Source organism: Trifolium pratense, linkage group LG3 (assembly GCF_020283565.1).
Source record: "Trifolium pratense cultivar HEN17-A07 linkage group LG3, ARS_RC_1.1, whole genome shotgun sequence".
NCBI lineage: Eukaryota > Viridiplantae > Streptophyta > Magnoliopsida > Fabales > Fabaceae > Trifolium > Trifolium pratense.
Genome location: NC_060061.1, coordinates 51,922,126 through 51,939,502, shown reverse-complemented (window position 1 = coordinate 51,939,502; position 17,377 = coordinate 51,922,126). Strand labels below are relative to the sequence as shown.

Genomic DNA, 17,377 nt, shown 5'->3' with positions numbered 1-17,377 from the left:
TAAGAGCCTGTTTTTAACATTCGTGGTTGGACTTTCAAATTGTCGGGACCAATCCTGATACTAATAAAAAGATGGCTAGCGCTATGGTAGAAATTTCTCTTGAGAAACATGAAATCAAGAAGGAGGAAGATGATCCTAAAGATAGGAGCACAAGAAAGGTTAACGGATCGGTTGCCATAAGTTTACTGGTAACTCTAATCATATGTTGATATCCTATGATATGATCTATTAATTGATAATGAAGAACAAAGTGTGAAAGAGAAGATTGTCTCGTAAAAGGATATGGTTCTACAACGCTATTGGATGGACCATGATTAATTTATGATCATTATCTCAATTGAAATGACAACAATTAATGTGGATACGATTTTCCAGATTACCAATCGAGTATTATGATACTAGTGTTTTAATCATCATTGGAGATCACCCCTCACAAATCGAGAGTACACCAGTCTTATTGCACTTTCAAGGGAGTTCACTAAAACAATCACTAAAGATTACAAAATGCTCAAGCACTAAGCAAGAAACTACCAATGCTCAAGTTACAACTCACAAGAGACTTCCAAATGCTCAAGCACTAAGCAAGACTTCTAACTTAAATGAAATTAAGATAAATATATGATAATACAAAGCACCAAGACTTGAACACTTAATACTAAGATATACAAAGAATCAAAACAGAATTACAAGTGTTCTTGCAAATATGTTTCAAAGATTCAGAACTTGAAGGCTTTGTGCTTGTATATTAATAGTTTGCAGTAATGCAGTAGTCATTCCTCAATAAATGTGTCTTCTATTTATAAGGAGAGACGTTTGTGAATCACCGTTGGTGAATAAAAGGTTGTCAGCTATTGTTATACTATTGATGTAGTGGAATTTGAATGAATTGCCTCAAGTAGTAATATATTTCCACTATCTTGTCCTTGAATAATAGTACTCTACCATTTAGAGTAAAATAGTACAATAGTACAATGCGCTCTGATAGAAATTTAGCAAGTGTACTAAATCGCCGTCAAGTAGTATAATAAATCGTTCTTTCCGCAGAGATTGTTGTAATTCAAATGCAAATTGGAGGCATACTTAAGAAAATTGACATAATAGTAACAAAAGGGGGGAGTTTGCTTGGTTCAAAGTTTTGATCATAAACTAAAAAAATGACTTAAAGTTCAAATTGATAAAGAAAAGCGATTGATCCTTTGGTTCATCTAATTACTCTTTCTCTTGGTAATTTCATGTATGATAACAAATTACTCAAATTAGTTTCATGATTAGATTAAACATGATTAATTATGCCCAATGATGAGATCCTCATCAATCACTATTTTTAGAGTCTTTTTAATAAGTTCTTAATATTATTTTATTAATTTAGTGTTTAATTTAGAGTCATTTTAAATAAATTGCAATTTTTGATTTATTGAGTCAATTAAGTGTTTTTCTCTATTAAAACAATATTGTGTGTAGTTTTATTTTGTTGGTTCAACTTAATAGATTTATGGTTAAATGTGGTGCATATAGTAAAAGAAGAGAAAAACATTTGACCAAGCTAGCCCAATTAAAGAAAGACACATGTGGGCTTTTCCTCTATTCTTCCAATGAGGTGTTAGACATGTGTTTAAAAAGAGAAAACACCACATGAAATGAAGGGGGCTGGCTTTTCCTCTATTCTTGTAGTGATACTAATATTCTGAGAGATCGTAGAATTTGTTTATGTGATCCTATAAACTTCATAATAAATATTAGTACTACCAATTGTGCATTTAATACTATTGTTAAATAATAGGCTATTCAAAAATAAAATTTATATTAATTTAATGACAAATTCCGTGTTATCTGACACTAACACTAGTTAAGAATATAAATTCATCCGCTTATCCATCTTAAGGGTAAACTTTTCTAACGGACCCTCGGTTGTTAAAAAAAAAAGAGTGAAACCATGTTAGTTACTTATATTTGAAACTGAAAAATATAAATATTTTTTTGTTTATATTCGATATCCGTATAATAATAAGAAATTTATTAGGGATGACAATGAGTAGGGTATGAGTATGGTACTATAGTACCCATCCCCATACGCGCAGTTTGAAAAAATAGTCGTATCCATCCCCATATCCGTGTGGGTCTCCCTAAAGGAAAGAAGGCAGTGGGTTGCAGATGGGTATACAAGGTAAAATACAATACAAAACACGACTCGTGGCGAAAGGATACACACAAGTCGAAGGGGATGACTTCCATGAAATTACCTTCGCACCAGTTGCCAAAATGACAACTGTGAGGTGTTTGCTTACTGTTGCAGTGGCCAAAAGATGAGAACTTTACCAAATGGATGTGAGTAATGCTTTCCTACACGGGGAATTAGATGAGGAAGTATATATGGAAGGTTCCACCAGGTTACAGAGTTCCCGATAAAGAGGAGCAAAACTCAACTTGTGGCAACTTTCAATCGTTATAAGGAATATTTGTAGGTTCTACGCAACACGATGGAAAGTGATGGAACTGACGAGGACGCACTAACCCGTGTGATTGTCACTAGGGCTGAGAAGGACTTGGAGGACATAAAAAAGGTCTATTACAAGAGAAATAGTGTAGTTGATTATTCTTAGCTTCGAACAATTTTCCAAACGGAAAGAGTTAAGAGTTGGTGGCGGAGATTCTCCTCCGGGAAGGACTCCACGTTTTCAAAGTCATCACTAACTCTGAATTCTTTTAGAGAATTGAGTTCGAACAACGAATAGAATGCTGTTAGCCACAACGAAGAGATAACGTGGTATAACCGTTCGCCACAACGAAGAGATAATGTCGTATCCGTTCGCCATCACGAAGAGATAATGTGGTATCCGATTGCCACAACAGAGATATAATGTAGTATCTGTATTCGTTATGCACATAGTGGAATGGAATAAATTATAAGAGATATACGACAAGTTTTTATTATGTTCGATTGCAGATATGTTTATAGAAATCCATGTGTGAGATTTGATTGTTATTATATATTTATGATTTGAGTATGATGCAATTTCTCTTTTGAGTTGTACCATTGATGAGATAGTTTTTATATACTTTGTTGTTAGTTAACCAACACTTAGAGAACTAGGTGGCTCTGATTCCCTAATCGTTTAGCGATACGTAGGACCAGGGGTCCTCCCCGTCGAGCTATAGTTTCAATAATTCTATAATTTTTAAATAAGTATATTTGTTATAGTATATAGATTATAGCTAGTGCATTAGGCTTGCACGGGCTGGACATATGATGAGTTAGTGTTAGCCTGCGCCAGTCATAATCTGAGATTAGGTCATGACAATCCTCTGTTATAGACAGATTGCAAAGTGAATTACAGCTTCACAAATCAAAAGAAGACCATTCAAGATTTGCACCCATTGTTGTTAAGCTGGATGGTGATTCATTTATGAAAACATTTACGCATCCGGCTAGCTCTAGCACTCTGATATTAGCAGGAATTGAAGCCTCCAACTCCCGGGCATTCAAAAATCACCAATCTTTCCAAACAAGGAAGATGTTGAGGCAATGCCCTTTTCAACTTTGGACATTCTGTTATAAAAAGTACTTTAAGAGAAGGGAAGCCTTTAGGACATAACCATTCATTCCAACCGTACATGTTATCAAATCCCAAACTTTCAAGGGAACTGAATGGAATAATTGATGAATTATAGCCGTAAAACTCTTCACCGATGATCTCTATTCCATCACATTCTGAAATATAAAGCTCCTTAAGAGAAGGGAGCTGCCCAAGCGATGGAAACCGGGAACAAAATTCACATCTATTCAGTTCAAGGGATACTAAATTGAATAAAAAGAAACCGTTGCGAGAGAATCAAGAGATGGCTCCATCTCGTTGATAGCCCTTTCCTCCTAAGAGTGGCCTCTCACTTAGTGGCGGCTCCATCTAACGGATAACCTTTTTCTCATCGATTAAGAAAACACATAATTGTCTTTAATTAGGGAGTCTACAACTCGTTGATAGCCCTCTCCTCCTAGTGGCGGCCTTTCCATAACGGATAACCATGATTAAAGGGAAGTAGTAACTGCTCCCAACATTCATCTTTGCCATTCCGAACATCGTCTAGAACAAGCAAATATTTATTGCCTGTTAATCTTTGATACAGTTGTTGTTGGAGTTGATTCAAGTCCACTTCGTCAGCTAAAGAATTATCTAACCTACTAAGTATTTCTTTGGTAAGTCGAACAACATCAAAATATTCTGAAACATAGACCCAAGCTATACGTTCAAAATGCTCCTTAATCCTATCGTCATTATACACAACCTCAGCAAGGGTGGTCTTGCCCATCCCACCTAAACCGACTATGCTGAGCACGGGTACACGGTTGCTACCATCATTATCTGAAAGTAAAAATTTGATTATTTCCTCTTTCTCAACATCTCTACCGTGTAGATTCGCTTTGTCCTCTGGCAATGTAGTTGGCAATTTTTTCAATGATTTCCAGCTGATGCCACCTTCATTACTAGCACACCGAGCACCTCCTTTCAATCCCAATATTTCCTTTTGCTTCACAAGAAGTTCTAGCAACTCTATTAGTTCTTTGATCCTAGATTCAAATGTTGTGCTGGTAACAGAATCAGATTCAGCTTTCAGCTTATTCAGTTGTGCATCAGTAGCAATCTCATAGGAAATTTGGTCCGCCTCATATATAGCATCTTTAAGATCATCAAGCCACTTCTTTACATGTGCTTTTGTACTGCATTTTCTCTGCTTCTTCCAGCACTTTATTTAAAGAATTGAGGGTAATGCTAAGTTTGTCAACAAGCTCAACATGAAGATTGTTTCTGCTGAAGTAGTCATTGAAATCGCCTGAAGCCAACCTCTCAAGAATCACTTCAAAGAAAGACGAAAGAAATGCACCAGTAACCGGCTCAGCCATGATATTGAGAACAAACAAAAGATCTCCGATCTGACCGTGATGCACAAGCCTTAGAGCTTCTCTTCAAGATGGTAAATTATGGACCGTTCGCAACGCACTACAGAATATCAAACAACGAAGAATGATTGTTCTTATATCTCTAAATCCATTCTGAGTTTTATATTTCTCCATCTATATTCTACTAATTAAAAAGATAATAAATAAAACGGAATCTTCCACATAATAGGAAATTTTTTGGACAAAACCTAGGTATAGTTCCTTATATGTTGTTTGTACTGTTTTCTAATCTAATTCAAACATGGACTGAAAATTCAACAGTATTTAAATTAAAAATTCTTTAAATCAGTTGGTAAACAGTTGGCTCATGTCCTACAAGGGCTTGAGTTCTGCAACATGTTTGATTAATGGCAATTCAGTTGGAATTTGTAGTGCTAACTAGGGACCATAATAAAAATGCTTCTACTCTTTGCAGAGAACAGATATACACGAGGATTTTACGAAGTAGTATCACCTAACAATTGTGTTAATAACTTATAACTACGGATAATATGCAGAGATACAAGGATTTTACAAACATCAATAAAATAAAATCTATCGATATTAAACCCCGTCCAAAATGTTGTCTATAGCTTTATAAAGGATAGAAGCAACGTTAGCATCGGCAGTTGTAATAACAGTACTGGTATTTCCAATCTCAATCAAAGCTTTGTAAGGTTCCTTTGTATGAACTAGACAAACATTTTGTGATTCAACATCATCTTTAACAAGTTCAATGGATGCATTGATTCCCATCTCTGATAATGCAGGTAGAAATTTATTGTAATCTGCTAAACCACAGCGTACCAAAGAACTATTACTTTCGGAAGTTTTTTTGTTATTATCCAAGAGCAAGTGGTGTCTGCCATTTTCCATTAATAGATTCCCCTTTAATCTTGTGACATTAATTCCTTCCTTTTTAAAGGTTTTCCAATAAAACTGGGAAGCCAAATCAGCTGCAATTTTCAACTCTGAACTGTCCTTTTGGCATGATACTTTTAGGGGTTCGGCTTCAGTATAATATGAAACTGAGAAAGACTTTTCACATGAGAAACTCGTCTTCAATCTCAAATCTTCAGGGAACTACAGAATAAGATATTAGAAAGAAAATGGATCATAAGCACATCAAGTTTACAATCTTACAAAACAATAAGTAAGTGTATAAAGACACATTTGTACAATTACCATAACAGTCTTTGGCTGCAGTGTCTTGAGTAAAGGTTGAACTTTCTGCAACCTGCAAATATGGAGGGGAAGTTAAATACAGAAATCAAACTTTCATCAGCAGAGGCTACACTTTTTTTGGTATGGAGCAGGGACTACACTTTTTATTGACCAAATTCTAAAGAAGTTGCCATTTTGAAAATTTTCATCTGAATTCTTAACCGGGGGTTCCGAGTCAAAAAAAGGAAATGTGAGATAAAAGTCCTATAGTCCCTAACAATAAAAGAGGAAATATGATATGAAGTGTAGTCCACCCTGACTAAAAACAACAATTCACACATGATACCGAGAAAACCATGCAATCATCCATATATTGTTCTACAATCATCAAAAAACTTTATAGGGTTGTATTTTACATTCTTGATAGGTTTTTCTCTCCCCTATGTGCCTGGGGCTACACAATCACTTCTAGTTACATATAGCCTAGATGTTTTTTCACATTTGGAAAATTATTTGCAAAATGACAAATACATTAATGAGTATATAAGTAAGTAAGGATAAAGGTAAAGGAAAACCTACCCTATTCCAGAGGGAAACAAACATTGAAGAACCTTCATTGCAACTGGCTTGAAAGGTAAGAGTGCTAGCTCAGGATTCACAATATCCTACAAAGAGTACATACATTGGTTAATGCAATTACAACTTCAATAAAAGGACAAAACTTGTAAGACCACACATATCAACATAGATTTCTAATAAAAAAAAAAAATTAAATATAAAGGAATGAGTGACTCTGATGAAGCACAGTTTTGAGGAATATATCACACCTCGAGGATAAGCAAAGATTTTGGATCGCCACACCAACGTCGAAGCAGATGAACAACGGGACCAATACGCAGACTCCAGTGAGGACAAAATACAACGCAGGGTTCTTGCCAGTTCGTTCTACAAACAATATGTCAGTGAGAAAATAAAAAAATGTCAAGCAAAACCATCTGTGATTTATGCATTTTGAGGTTATGAATGAAAACTCAAACTCTTAGTAAGGAAATGCAAAATTGCTAAAAACAATTAACATTGCTAGTAGAACACATGATTTTGCATCTAGAAGGTGCAAAAGGAAACTAAATATAATCAAATTATTTTCATTATCAACAGTTGTTCTTGATAATAGAGAAGAGAGGGTAAACAAGGTAAGAATCTCACAAAAGTTGATGTGAATGAATATTAGGAACCACATGAATCTTTTTCTCTTTTAGAAGCTTGACATGCGCAAACAAAGGTTCCCCAGCAAATAACTGCATGACCAAATTCATAATGTGCACATTTTAGCATTCAAGCACAATGGACTAAATTCATAATTCTAAATGTACGTACTCTTTCTTGCCGCTGTTTACAAAGCCACTCTGGTATGATGTTAAGCAACGCTAGTAATTCTTCAGCCACTGAAGAAATTATATAAATTGGAACCTACAAATTGAAAAACGATGAATACTTCAAAGTCAGCAAACAGGAATCTCAGATTTTTGCTACAAAAATCATTTTGCTTGTTACGTTTACTTGATTCTAGTACACTTTACAAACTTTTGAAGGAAAGTCTTTGTAAAGACAAGCATTTTACCTGTGTGTAAGAACAACCAACTAAAAAAGATATTGGAATATGGTTTGCAAGACAGTTGTGGCCAACAATTTCAAACCAGGCTAATTAACAAACCCACAAACACATTCCTTATTTACATCGTAGAGAGGATATCAAAACAAGAAAGGATACCTCCATAGCTGAAGCTTCGAGTGATGTTGTCATTTCCTCCAAAAGCTGCAAAATAGTTCCTAGTCGATTAATAGGAATAAGAACCGAACCACCATCTTTGACACACTCTATAGCACATGAACATATGAAAACCAGTTTTTCCTTTTCTTCTAAATTCTCATCAGAGTTAAGGCTGGATTCATCCAAATCTTGAAAACTGCAGTAATAGTTGACAAAAAAGTAAATATTACAGACAGATATCTCAATTAATTCAAGCTTATCATGACAACTTGAATTGTTGAGCTGCAATAACTGTAAGTGTCTAGATACAACTTAGAGTATGTACGTGAATAATATTTCAAAATCTCATACCTCAAGGGTAATAACGTATCAGAAGTTGGATCAGAGTTATTATCCCCATCCTCAATATCTTGTGCATCACTCAAGGATGAGAAATCTGAATAAATTAATGAACTAGTCCCCTGTAGACTGCGGTAATCAAAAGTCATTGTATGAGCAGAAAAGAAGCAGGAGCTTGAAAGATAAGCAATATCCCCCTTTGGACCATCTAGAATCCAATTACAACTGCCTATTTCTACACCACAGCTGAATGCTTTTATAACCAATGTACCATTGTAGCAAACTTCCTGAGCATAATTAACTGTGTCGATCTTTAGTATACAATCCTTCACATCAGCTGCACTGAGAAATTCTACACATTATAACCTTAACAACCAACACTTGTAATTATTTTCAAAAAATAAATCAACACAGCAAAAACAGTTATACATAGCAATGTAAAAGGCAACGCCTAAGCTACAATACAATAACAAGGACTATGTTGGATGTAAGTTTGTGAAAAATGCAAATTACATTAAGGGTATATCACCTGTACATGGGCGTCCAACCACCTGATTCCACTCCATCTTTTCCTAGCAATATATCTTTCAATACAGAAGGAAGTATTTCAAGTTCTTCCTGCCTAAGCCATGGAGGGAAATTAGACTCCTCCGGTCCATAAAACTGCCTAAATTCTGCATGCATTGATACAAGATCCTCCATCATTAGCTGGCCTAATCTTGCCGATGCTTCAGTTACATAGATCTAACCAATTGAACAAAAAAATACTAAGCAAACAGTATTTGGAGACAGAAATGAGCACATAGTTCAATTAATAAAGAAAATCATGCATACCAAGTTTTAAAAAATAAAAATAAAAATAAAGAAAATCATGCAACATCAAGGGGAAAAGGAAAACTACCTTAGCTGAGAAACCCTTCCGTCGAGTAAGAAAGGGTAATCCCATAATACCCATTGGACTCGAGATCAATATGACATCTATTAAAGAGGCATTCCATAGATGCAAATTATTAACAGTCTTGTACCACGGTTCGGCAAAAATTAAGCTTTTTGCATCAAGGAGATCTTCAATTTTATGTCTCTTCTCATTGTTGTTGCTTTCTTCAAATAACAAGGCATCCAAAGAAGTAGGTATGGGGGAGAAGGCCATAAGACCAGAAAGATCTAGAGGGCAATCGAATAAGATTCTTATGCCACAAAAATTCAACATGTGACATGGTGGGAAGTGAAAGCCACTACCTTTGCTCAAACATGTCTGAAAAAAGCCAAGGAAGATAACAAAAATTTCAGTCATGAAGAGAAATTTCTACAAGAAACAAAAACATAAAAAGAAGATTCTTTCATATGCCACTAAACAGAAAATTAGATAGTGACTCACAAACTTCATAGAGGATGAAATGGATAGCCTCTTGTAGCTTCCAGCAGAAGGTAGCAATGGCTATAGAAGAACAAGAAGAAGAAAAAAAAAGAGTCATCCAAAACAAAATTCAATACAAAAACAAATCATTTGAAACAACAATTAAATAGGGGTCTGGTCCTATTAAATATACTACTTTTTTGTTTTTGTCCTTGAATAAATATTTCTTTGGTTTTAGTACTTGTAAATAAATAATAGGGCCTGTTTGGATTGACTTATTTTTGAGCTTATACAAAACAAGTTATACAAAAAAAATAAGCTTTTATGTATTATTTATAAGTTTGTTAAGGTCTTTTATGAAATAATACCTTATGAAGATACAATTTTTGCTAGTGAGAACTTATGAATTAACATAAAAGTTTATTTATTTGCATAAGTTATTTTTCATAAGCTCTAAAATAAGCTAATCCAAAAGGGCCCACAGTACTGATAGATTTTTGTACTTGTTATTATGTTTTAAACCCTAATATATTTGTCTACATTAGACTTGATTTCATTTTAGTCCCTCTAAAATGAGCTATATAAGGATCAAGTTAACATAAGGTCTAACATGAATATCACACATATATTTCAGGACCGATTCCAAGATGAACAAATTTTATAGGAACTAAAATTAAAAAGTGGTACATTTGCAAAGATTAAAAACATACAAATTATTTTACATGAACTAAAATTAAAAAGTGGTACATTTGCAAAGATTAAAAACATACAAATTATTTTACATTTGCAAAGATTAAAAAAAACATATTTCTAGGATCAAAACTACATATAATCCTATAACAAAAGAAATAAATATGTTTGCATGATCTCTAAACAAATGACACAAAACTAATTAAGGGCTTGTTTGAATTGGCTCACTTGAGCTTAACTACTGACATAAGTTTTGTGAAATTGTTTGAGAGAACTTATTAAAACAACTTATATGACATATTCATTCATAAGCTGTTTTAAGCTTTTATTTTTCTCCAAGATAGCTTATAGAAAGAAAAAAAAAACTTTATTTTTATCTTTTACTGTAGAGATAGTTTATACATAAGCATAAGCACTTATCATGAAAATCCTTAATCTATAAGCTGTAAATAAGTTGTTTGTCTAAACAAGTAAGGGCAAAACTGCAGGTAAAAAAATAATGAAACATGGTAAAGTGGAAAGGTGAAACACAAATTGAAAAGTAAATTATGCATATGAAAGAGCATAAACTAAATTGAAGAACTAGTTGTGACTAACCAGTGAGGAAAGTGAAAAATGGAAGCAGGACTGAGGCAAAGGCAGTAGAGAGTCACCGGAGAGAGCGCTACCGGCGGCGAGAGAGCGCGACCGCCGTGTGAGTAACTGAGAGCAAACGCGAGAAAGAGGATGAGGTAAGGCAGAATCCTTGCGCTCCGTTCACCGTCGTCTTCCCCGTCGCCGGCGTCGCCACCACCGTATTGTCCGTCGCCGGTTTACAGGTTGAGAGTAGTGCTTTTTTTTACGCGAGGTACCCAATATTTATATCTTCTTTTCATAGTTAGGGATTTAATTAAAGTTAATTGCTTTTTTCTCTTTCTAATTTACCATCATTAGATTAGATTGATCCAATGGCTAAACTTTGGGGAAGGAGAGAGAAGGAGACAAGTTTTGCCCGTCTCCAATTTTAAAATATGTGAATTGACTAAAATATCCCTACCTTTATCAAATTTTCAAAAACTCCCATCCTTTTTATTTAAGGTTTAATTGCCTTATTTTTATCATTTTGCTTATTTGGTCCCTTATTTTAAAATTGGACAGTTTTGTTCTTCTTAATAGCCTATCCACTCTATTGTTTTTGTTGCATAAACTACAATTCAACGTTCTGTTTATCTTCCTCTTTAAAGCAGCAACATAAAATCTCATCTCATATTACTGAGGCAGTATCAATACAAAAAGCAGAAATGAAAAGAGTGTAAAAAATGAAAGCAATAATGTTTTCAAAGCAGAATTCACTTGCATTTTAGTACATGAGATAATCTTTCATCACTCTTATAGCCACATTTTAGCTTTTCCCTATTAGTCCATTACAGTCCTTTGAGTTGACTTATTAGTTTACCTTCCCTAATCCCTACTTCATTCTCTCTATTTTTTCTTACATAAATTGCATTACAACTTTCTGTTTGTCTTCCTCTTTAGAGTATCAGTAATGCCATGGTGTGTACAACAATATGAAATTCAAATGATCCCATCAATACCTGCAGTCAGCTACAATAGAGTTCAACTCCCAATCAGTAATAGTTCATTAATATATAAATGCCTTCCATAAATTAAATATGTTTATGATTTATATGCTAACAAATCACAGTAAGAAGCTTAGCATAAAAAACAGACATCGCATTTAGTTGTACCAACATCAATTAAAACTTCAAAATTTAGAAGATTTAATTTAACAAGGTGTATATTAATTTCTAGTTTCTGCAATTTTACGAAAACTGCATCACATCATAAACAATGCAGAAACGGTGTACATTAGTGAGTGTATATTTACTGAATATTTAATCTTTAATGAAGAGTCCAATATGAAATACATAAACAATGTCATTTAGTATAAGTCATAGCAGTGTCCAATATGAAATACTCCCTCCAGAATTCCATATCTCTCCAATGAAGAGTATTAATTAGACATTGGAATTTTAAAACATCAATAGTTTTGAAAAAAAATGAAAGGCCAAAAATCAAAAGATATGGAATAGAGAAGTATAAAATGTTGTTGAATTTCTACAAAAGATTATATGCAAATATTTGGCAGGTAAAGAGGCACTTAATGTAAACAGAAGGGTGAATGTTGTGCACCTGCGTGTAGTAACATTTCGGCACACTCATTCAAAAATCTTCACAGAAGGGATATGTGAAATATTATGGCATTGCAGTAATGGACAACCAGCAATGTACAGAGTAGAAAGGGATTCAGGTAGATCCTCCCCCGAAATGTGCTCAAGACAACAACAGTTAGTAATGCATAAGGCTTTGAGACATTTGAGGTGGAGAAAACCCCTGTTGTCGATTATTCTTAGCTTTGAACAACAATCCAAATGAAGAGTGTTAATATTTGGTGGTAGGAGATTCTCTTTTGGGAAGGACTCGACAAAGTCATCACAAACAGTGACATCTTCTAGAGAATAAATTTTGTTCAAACCTAACACCTCAATTGAAGCAATTAGTTTCGGGCATTTTTGTATTGTAATGCTTCTCAGACTCAAAGGCAAACCTTCCCCATAAATTGAATCCAGCAGTGGACAATCATACAAAAATAGAGAATAAAGATTGATGAACAAGTCCCATGCAAATGGTAAAGAGGAGGAGTGCCAGCCATCTATAGTTAGAGAGCGGATAGAATTACAGCTACACAAATCCAAATTGGACCATTCTTGATTCACACCGTTGAAGTCTTTTACATCCAACTGTTCAAGAAAGACATTGTTCGATAAAATTTGTTCCATATAGGACTCAAGGACCCGAGTTCCACCAAGGAAGACTTCTTTCAAGTTGGATGGCAATTCATTTATCAAAATGTTTTCACATTTGTATAGACGTAGCTCACGAATATTATGAGACAAGGGAATTGAAGACTCCAATTCTTGGCAATTTATAATAATCAATATTTCCAAAGAAGGAAGATGTTTTGGTAGAGCTTTTTTCAACTTGGGACAGCTCATTATAGAAAGCTCTTTAAGCAAAGGGAAACCTTCAACACATAACCATTCCTTCCAATTGGACATGTCCTCAAATCGCAAAATTTCAAGGGACCTGAATGGAACATTTGGTGAACTAATGATCTCTATTTCGTAACAGCTTGAAATAGAAAGCCTCTTGAGATAGGGAAACAACCAAAGTGGTGGCAACTGAGTACAAAATTTACATCTCATTAGATCAAGAGATACTAAATTCGGTAAATGACATTGGTCAAGCCAGTTGGGAAAGCTAGTGCCGTGGTAGTCTACAATGGTAAGCCATTTGAGGCTTCTATTTGGTTGTAGAGACTCCAAGATAGAGGCATCCCTCTCCATTATTGAGCCATCTGTTTCTCTAGTTGCACCATAAGTCATATGTAATCCTTCTAAATGTTTCTTATCTTTCAAATTTGCTATTGTGGCATCTGTAGGATCAATGATATTTTCCAACCCAGAAATGTGAAGTGTTCCTTGAAGATGATTTAGTTCTGCCAATTCCTTAATGTCATACCCACTATGCTCTCCTACAACAAAATCAGTCAGCGTATGTAGGTGGTTTAGCCTTCCTATAAGCTTTGGCATCTTCTTTATATCATTGCCTTTCAGATGAAGATGACGTAAATTGATGAGTTTGCAAAAACATGAAGGGAGCTCGGTCAATTTACAATTTTCCAATAAGAGTGTCTGCAAATTATACAACATACAAATGGAATCAGGTAGGCTTGCCAACCTAGTGTAACTAAGATCTAGATAACGCAAAAGCTTTAAGTTGCTTATCTCATCTGATAGCATTGTCATATAACAACCTCCTAATGATAACATCCTTAGATATCTCAATCTTGAAAACATTTGATGTTGTACATTGTTGTGTATCTTGAACTGCAAGAATCCTGGTAACGAAAAAGTCAGACCTTTTAGTCCCTCAGCCTTACAAATTTTCTCTACCTTTTTCTCATCATTTATTGTTCTAAGAGAACACCAAATGTGACGCGTCCTTTCAGGGATATCTTGCGTCCAATCACCCTCTATTCTCAAACAAAATTCTCCAGAAACTGATTTTGCTAAATCATTGACAAGATCATGCATGACGAGAAACTCATCATCCCGTTTAATTGATTGTTGAAAAAATGAAATTGACTCCAGATCATGAAAAAAGTCATTACCCAACTCTTCTTCGCTAGTGTATGTTCCACAACACTTCAACAAACCTTCTGCCATCCATAGTTTGATTAGCTCATCCTTGACAAACAAATAACCCCTTGGAAATATGGAACAATAAGCAAAACAACGCTTCAAACTGGAAGAAAGATTATGATAACTCAATCTAAGTATTGGATTAATGTTACTGTCACCCTCTGATAAACGCAACAGATCTGTCTCTAAAATCTTAACCCATTCACTTTTAGAGAATTTTCTTCGCAACAGATTCCCCAATGTTTTTACAGCTAAAGGCAACCCTCCACACTTTTCTAAAATCTTCTCGCCGATTGACTCAAGATCTGGATAGTCACTTGCATTCCTGCCGTGAAAAGCATGTCTCACAAACATACTCCAACATTCACTCTTGTTCAATTGCATTAAATTAAGTACCTTGGGGGACTTCATGACTGATGCCACCTCCTTGTTACGTGTTGTCATAATAATCTTACTTCTAGTAGATCCATGGTATAAGGGAAGTAGTAAACGCTCCCAACATTCCTCACTCCGGTTCCAGACATCATCAAGAACAAGCAAATATTTCTTGCCAATTAGCACCTGCTGCAGTTGATTTTGTAGTAAATTCAAGTCTTCACCATCTGCTGAAGAGTGAAATGATCTCAGAATTGCTTTGGTAAGCCCGATAACATCAAAAGTTTCCGAAACATAGACCCAAGCTCTATGTTCAAAATTCTCCTTGATCCTTTGGTCATTGTACACAAGTTGAGCAAGGGTGGTCTTGCCCATTCCCCCAAGACCAACTATGCTGACTATTGGTACCTGGTTTCCACAATCAATGTCTAAGAGCAAACTTTTGATTATTTCCTCTTTGTCATCATCTCTACCATATATGCCCGACTCATCAACCAAAGATGTAGATGGCAATCTTTGTGAAGGTTTCCAACTAACTCCACCTTCATTACTAGCACAAGTGTCTTGTTTCAATCCGAGCATATCCTTTTGCTTTGCAAGCAATTCTAACTTCCTTAGCAAGTCTATGATCCTAGATTCAAATGGATTAGTGAAAGATGAAAAGAAGCCCAATACCTTGCTAGTAGAAGGTTGAGATTCAGCTTTCAGCTTCTTCAGTGGTGCATCAGTCGCAATCTCATCTAGCAGTTGATCTACCTCATATACAATATGTTTAAGTTCATCAAGCCACTTCTTCACGTACATGCTTTGGTACTGTTTTGTCTCTGCTTGATCCAGCACATGATTGATAGAATTGAGTGTAACATGAAGTTTCTCTAGCAGCATCTCATCAAGTTTGTTTCTTCTAAAAAAGTCAATGAAATCATTGGAAGACAACTTCTCAAAAGCCACTTGAAAGAATGATGAAAGAAATGCTCCACCAACCAACTCTGCCATGGTTTGTTTTCTTTTTGTTTTTCTGGTTTTTGAATTGTGGAAATTTATCAACAAGCCTAAGAGGCTCTCTGCAAGATGGTAATGTATTCTCGAGTTTGTGGAAATGGAAGAAGAATCATCTATTGGAAAAGTATTATGATTATTGAATGGAGTTTTTCTTAATCAATGTTTGACAAATACTGATTAATTATTATGTGTTTCTAGTGAGTTTTTTAATTGATCACAAGTGTCCTGATTCAACTTATTTAAGCCACCTTAACTAACTGTAACCAACATGCAATAGTTTATTATCCTACTACTTTTTAACAACAAAGGAAGCTAACGAGAAATTTCCATCAAGGCTTTTATATGGCATAATACAATTCAAGAAGTAATTTAGAGAACAAACAATTGAAATATTATCACTTCTCTGACATATATCATCTACTAAAAAATATTGCTTTGATTTTATCTTAACAAGAAGAAGAATGAATATGTTGCATAATATTTTGGTCATGTTAAGTTTAGGTGAGTCGGGTCTTCAGGGTTCACCTAGGTTAAGGCATACCTCAAGTTTCAAAGAGTGCAGTTAAATGTATTTATGAATTATTCACCAATATGTTATACTTTTTTTTTTATGCATTGAGTCTAACATGTTATACTTGAACCTTGAATTTTTTGACCATACCAAACTTATTTACGCAGAGTAAACTTATTTAAGCCACCTCAACACGGACGACCGGTTATATTTAGCACAAAGCCTCAAAACTTTTTTTTAGCATGTTTTGGTTTTCGTCTCTTTAAAATAAAATTACTTGTTTTCATTCCTACAAAAAAAATCTTTTGTTAGTCCATAATGAACAAAATTTTGACATGTTAATGTCAATATTATGATATTTTTATGTTCAAAATGATCTATATTTTTGACTCAACAAAAAATGATCTATATTATGTCTATATATTATGATAAACGTATATAAGTCCATATTATGTTAAAAATGTCAAAAACAAGTCAAAATTTTGTCCATTAAGGACTAAAATTTTATGTAAGGATGAAAACAAGTGATTTTACTTTACATTGACGAAAATCAAAACTCATTGTAAAAGTAGGGACTAAAAACTTTTTTTTTTTTTTTTTGGTACATAAAACATATTTTATTTTAATAATAATAATAATCTTCCATTCTGATGTACATGCTCCACTTCTTAGTATGGAGCGTGTCTATGAGCCAATTTTTATGACCAAAGTCGTTCCAACAGTTACCATTATTGTCTCCTCAAAGGAAACCTCTGCACCCTCACAAGTTAATTAATTGAACTTTTATGAGCGTCATCACAATAAAGTTTAATCCATCCTTCTTGAGGCTGCTTCCACTCAATAACATAGTATCTTTTTGCTGAGGCCCTCAATTCAAATAAGTTTGATTGCATCTATCAATCTTGGTGACCATCTTGAGAATCATGTGAATTTGGGTTGTTGGGGCGGCAAAAACCTTCCTCAAAGATACTCTTATTTCTCCACATCCTCA

The 17,377-nt window shown here is 34.6% G+C and overlaps 2 protein-coding genes across 4 annotated transcripts; both read right to left on the bottom strand.

Moving 5' to 3' along the window:
• Positions 1-5,201: 5,201 nt before the first annotated feature.
• On the bottom strand, positions 5,202-11,116 carry LOC123913236 (integrator complex subunit 9). Of its 2 annotated transcripts, XM_045963889.1 has the most exons (13): positions 10,852-11,088; positions 9,586-9,645; positions 9,447-9,462; positions 9,109-9,371; positions 8,737-8,951; positions 8,220-8,549; positions 7,869-8,064; positions 7,475-7,567; positions 7,304-7,395; positions 6,925-7,042; positions 6,677-6,762; positions 6,119-6,170; positions 5,202-6,016 (listed from the first exon to the last, which is right to left on the bottom strand). In XM_045963889.1, the coding sequence occupies exons 2-13, from the start codon at positions 9,592-9,594 to the stop codon at positions 5,498-5,500; spliced, it is 1,989 nt and encodes a 662-aa protein (XP_045819845.1). In that variant the 5' UTR covers positions 9,595-9,645; positions 10,852-11,088; the 3' UTR covers positions 5,202-5,497. The 2 variants fall into 2 exon arrangements, with proteins under 2 accessions (XP_045819845.1, XP_045819844.1); XM_045963888.1 differs by having other exon boundaries at positions 9,109-9,462; positions 10,852-11,116.
• Positions 11,117-11,443: 327 nt separating this feature from the next.
• On the bottom strand, positions 11,444-16,126 carry LOC123913235 (putative disease resistance RPP13-like protein 1). Of its 2 annotated transcripts, none has more exons than XM_045963886.1 (2): positions 12,427-16,020; positions 11,444-11,838 (listed from the first exon to the last, which is right to left on the bottom strand). In XM_045963886.1, the coding sequence occupies exon 1, from the start codon at positions 15,867-15,869 to the stop codon at positions 12,453-12,455; it is 3,417 nt and encodes a 1,138-aa protein (XP_045819842.1). In that variant the 5' UTR covers positions 15,870-16,020; the 3' UTR covers positions 11,444-11,838; positions 12,427-12,452. The 2 variants fall into 2 exon arrangements, with proteins under 2 accessions (XP_045819842.1, XP_045819843.1); XM_045963887.1 differs by having other exon boundaries at positions 11,462-11,828; positions 12,427-16,126.
• Between the last annotated feature and the right edge of the window lie 1,251 nt (positions 16,127-17,377).

What these genes read in the sequence shown, in the direction of transcription:
- LOC123913236 (XM_045963888.1), bottom strand. An exon ending in ATTCATTCACATCAACTTTT is followed by an intron (nt 7,043 to 7,303) that starts GTGAGATTCTTA and finishes TATTGTTTGTAG; the next exon opens with AACGAACTGGCAAGAACCCT. An exon ending in AATCTTTGCTTATCCTCGAG is followed by an intron (nt 6,763 to 6,924) that starts GTGTGATATATT and finishes TACTCTTTGTAG; the next exon opens with GATATTGTGAATCCTGAGCT.
- LOC123913235 (XM_045963887.1), bottom strand. Translation starts at nt 15,869, where the DNA reads ATGGCAGAGTTGGTTGGTGGAGCATTTCTTTCATCATTCTTTCAAGTG.